Raw genomic sequence first — 3,695 nt, 5'->3', positions numbered from 1 at the left:
CGCCCCGGGCCATGGCAGGGCTCTGCTCCCCTGTCCTACCCCACTAACTTGTTTATTTTCCCAAAGAAAAAGGCTGCTGCCTGCCTTTCCCAGAACGATGTCGTCCTTAGAGGGAGAGAAGGAGATCTGGGAGATATCGGGGGGTTCAAGAAGGTTTGGAGGGTCCGTATGCAAACCGCAGCCCCTCTGATGATTTTTCTGTAGCACTTCAAGACAGGCTGGAGACATAACAGCGGTCATTCAGTGTCTCCGTATGGTAGAAACGAACTACGGAAATATGAGGACACTCGTTCGTATTATTGGGGAAAAAAAACGAAACCCAAGAGGGAAAAAAGAAAAAAAAAAAAGCCCTGGGGCAAAAAAACCCCGGTCTCTACACAGGCCGAAAGGGAAAAAAAAAAAAAAAAAAAAAAAAAAAAAGCACACATTTCTTTTGCAAGCAGGTGAAAATATTTAAGATAAAGAGGTGTTAACAACCTGAAGAGCACAGACAGAATATATCTAATTGAAATGCAAAGGCACGGGCCAGATTTGTGGCTATAAACCACAGCGAACCACCTCCAATAAACGAGCAAGAGCCTTTAACATGACGAAGGACAAAAACCAAACTTTGTCTGAAGCACACGTCCCCCGGCAAAGACAGGATGGAGTTTGCCTTGCGATGAAAATGAATCTTTACAGATTTTTCTATTCCTCCCGCTTCCACCAAGTTTACTTGCGGGCCTGGAAGCTGTGATGGAAATGTAATGCAATTCCAGCTCTCGGGAGGATAAGAATTAGGACCTTCTAAAAGTGAGAAATAAAGCTCTGAAAGAGAGACAGACCCTCTTTCCTCCCCGCTCAGCCTTTAGCCATATCAACCCTTTAAAATAGTTTAAGCAGATAATATTTCAGAAGAACTTACTTTCAGGACTCCAGTCTATTGGCTCTCTGGACTGAAAACTGGACCCGCAAAACATGTTCCCTGCAATTGCAACGTTTATCTCATCTGGAAAAGTGCTCACCCATTGCTGCCCCTTACAAGCCAAACCAAGCAGTTAAAGTGTCACTTAACATTCTAGAGAATGTGAAATATATTGTACATTGTCAACTCCCCAAAACCATAAAACTAACTTTATGGACCTCACGTGACTTTTGAGAGCCAGTGAGGGGTATCTGTCTGAGGTCTGGGCGATTTTTACGATCTAACTTCTAGATAAAACCCTATCCATTTGACATCTAAATGTCATACCCACTTTTGGTATAGTTTGCTATTGGTAAAAAAAGAAAAAAAAAAAAAAAGAAAAAAAAGAGAAAAAAATATCAAGGGAAGGCGAGCAAATGGTTTGGGATCTGACAGTCCACTTCACATCCCTCTCAAATCACTTAAGAAGTACCTAAACAGTGGGAGATTAAGTTTGGTAAGTTTTAAGCTCCAACTTTACTTGCTACGAACAGAAAGCCTAGGCTGGGTTGTAGAGATGTCAGGGGCGTTTTGCCAAATCGAGCGACTTTAAACCGGAGTATCTCGTGCCTTGTTAGATTCCCTAGGTAGCGAAATGGCAACATTTGCCATCTTTGATGATGTTAAATTATCTGCAGCCAAAACGACTCGTTGTAGTAGTAAGTGTCAGGAGTTACAGAGCTGTGAGCTGTTATTTACATGTTGAGCCAGGGACGAGGAGGTAAAAGCACAAGAACCGAGGGCGAGAGGCAGCGGAGAGAGCACAGCTTAGCACAGAAATATATTATGTATGTACAGGTTATATATAGACAATAAATATCTCTATGCAAACACCCAGATCTGTAATTCTATAGAACACAGTTTTACGTGTACATCTATGCGGATATAAATACCTCTCGCTTTTAAACTCTGCGTGTGTGTATCTGGATCTGACAATTCCTGAAATGCACGTAAATCTGCCGGGAAGCGTTTATACCGTGTTATTGCAACTTGAAGTTCTTGAAACCAGTTTGTCTGATGCAGTGGAGGTTTTTTTTGTCCGTGTTGTTTTGGGGGAGCCGGCGTTGGGACAGTGCGGAGGGTCGCGGTTTGTGTCCGTGCGGTGCCAGGGGGGTGTTGGACGGGAATATTTGGTGTTTCTGAGCTCCCCAGGAGCTGCCCGGGAGAGGCTGAGCTCTGCTGGGAGCTCCCAGCACAGGCTCAGCTTCATGCCAGGCGTCTCTCCGGCTTTAGCATGTGCTGCAAGTCTCAGAGGTTGTGGATAAAGTGCGACTGGGAGCCTTTGTGAATAGGAGAAACGTTTATTTGACTTCGAGTAAAGCTACAAACAAATACAAAAAGCTTATTGGCAAAGTACTACCAGGCAGCTAGACATGACAGATGCCATTTTTACACATAACATTGCATTCACTCTGCCCACTACAAACCGGCTATTAAGTCACATCAGAAATATTTCTAGTATTTACAAACATTAGAGCACTCTATTGTTGGTCCGATTTTATACATTTTCTTTTTTTTAATAGTGAAGTTTACTCACGTCTAAGAGTACGTCTCGGAATTAGCCTGGGACTAGAAATCCTGGCCTGAAGTTTGAACTAAAACACAGACTGGACAATTTTCAGACAGAAGGATACAAGAGCTTTTTCTTTTTTTTAAAAAAAAATTTTTTTTTTTTTTTTTTTTTTTTTTTTTTTTTACATTTTTGTTTGGTTTTTAAGATTTTTTTTCTGCGACTGTAGTGCAGGAACCCCGATTTTAGCTTAGGCAGAGAAGAACTCACCCAAAAGCAGTAAACTCAGGAAAGGGGAAGAAAACCCAACAAATAAACAAACAATCGTATCTGTTCTCAATTTATAAATAAGTTATAACATTTAAAGGGCTGACATAAAACATGCTAGCTTTCCAGAAAGCATCAAGAGAGCACGGACACATACATTTATAAGAACAACAAGAGCATGAGGAGCATCTGGAAATAAAAATTAATTAAAAAAAAAATTTAAAAAACCCCAAAACAGAACACGACATGAACTCAGTCCTGTGATAACGGTACCATACGCGTTGTTTTAGAATATCAACAACATGCCGAAAAGAAGGTGCCTCACTGTACAGTACTCCGAAACTAAGATCTGCGGCGCTTTATTTATTTATTTACGCATTTCTTTCTCATCTCCTCTTCTTTCCTCGATATTCTTCCTCTAGAATTTATGGCTGAAAGGCGCTGCCTGCCGAGGCTAAACTCATGCTTTTCAGTTTATTATCCTTCTTCCATTTCATCCTTCTGTTCTGGAACCAGATTTTGATCTGGCGCTCGGAGAGGCAGAGAGCGTGAGCGATCTCTATTCTCCTCCTGCGGGTGAGATATCTATTGAAGTGGAATTCCTTTTCCAACTCCAGGGTCTGGTAGCGAGTGTATGCTGTCCTCGCCCTCTTACCGTCTGGTCCAGTCATGTCTGAATAACACGGACAACAGCGGGGTTGGGGTTTTTGCTTTCTGATAGGATTTATTATTTTTTTTAATCCTTAAAGCTTATTTTTTTAAAATAACGAGGTAAAATATTTGCCTTCTTCCAGCAGTTAGGAAAGCTGCTTATCCCCCAAATAACAGCCTCCCCCACCCTCTTTCTCGCACACCCCCAGACACGTGTAAAACCCCCCACCCTTGGCCCCTCCAGAACCGACATTCCCAACTCAATATTCATAATTTCACTGGAGAAGCGAGATCTTGAAATGTCCCTTTTTCGCCTCTGCCTGG

At 42.1% G+C, this 3,695-nt stretch overlaps 1 protein-coding gene across 1 annotated transcript; it reads right to left on the bottom strand.

Annotated features, from left to right (window-relative positions):
* Positions 1-2,590: 2,590 nt before the first annotated feature.
* On the bottom strand, positions 2,591-3,395 carry LOC104465808 (homeobox protein Hox-B5). The gene has a single exon (XM_010079036.1). It carries the CDS (start codon positions 3,389-3,391, stop codon positions 3,146-3,148), a length of 246 nt encoding a protein of 81 aa, XP_010077338.1. The 5' UTR covers positions 3,392-3,395; the 3' UTR covers positions 2,591-3,145.
* Between the last annotated feature and the right edge of the window lie 300 nt (positions 3,396-3,695).

This window comes from Pterocles gutturalis, unplaced genomic scaffold (genome assembly GCF_000699245.1).
Source record: "Pterocles gutturalis isolate BGI_N339 unplaced genomic scaffold, ASM69924v1 scaffold4776, whole genome shotgun sequence".
NCBI classification, from domain to species: Eukaryota; Metazoa; Chordata; class Aves; order Pterocliformes; family Pteroclidae; genus Pterocles; species Pterocles gutturalis.
The sequence above is the reverse complement of the archived record's forward strand: the minus strand, read 5'-3'. Positions and strand labels throughout refer to the sequence as shown.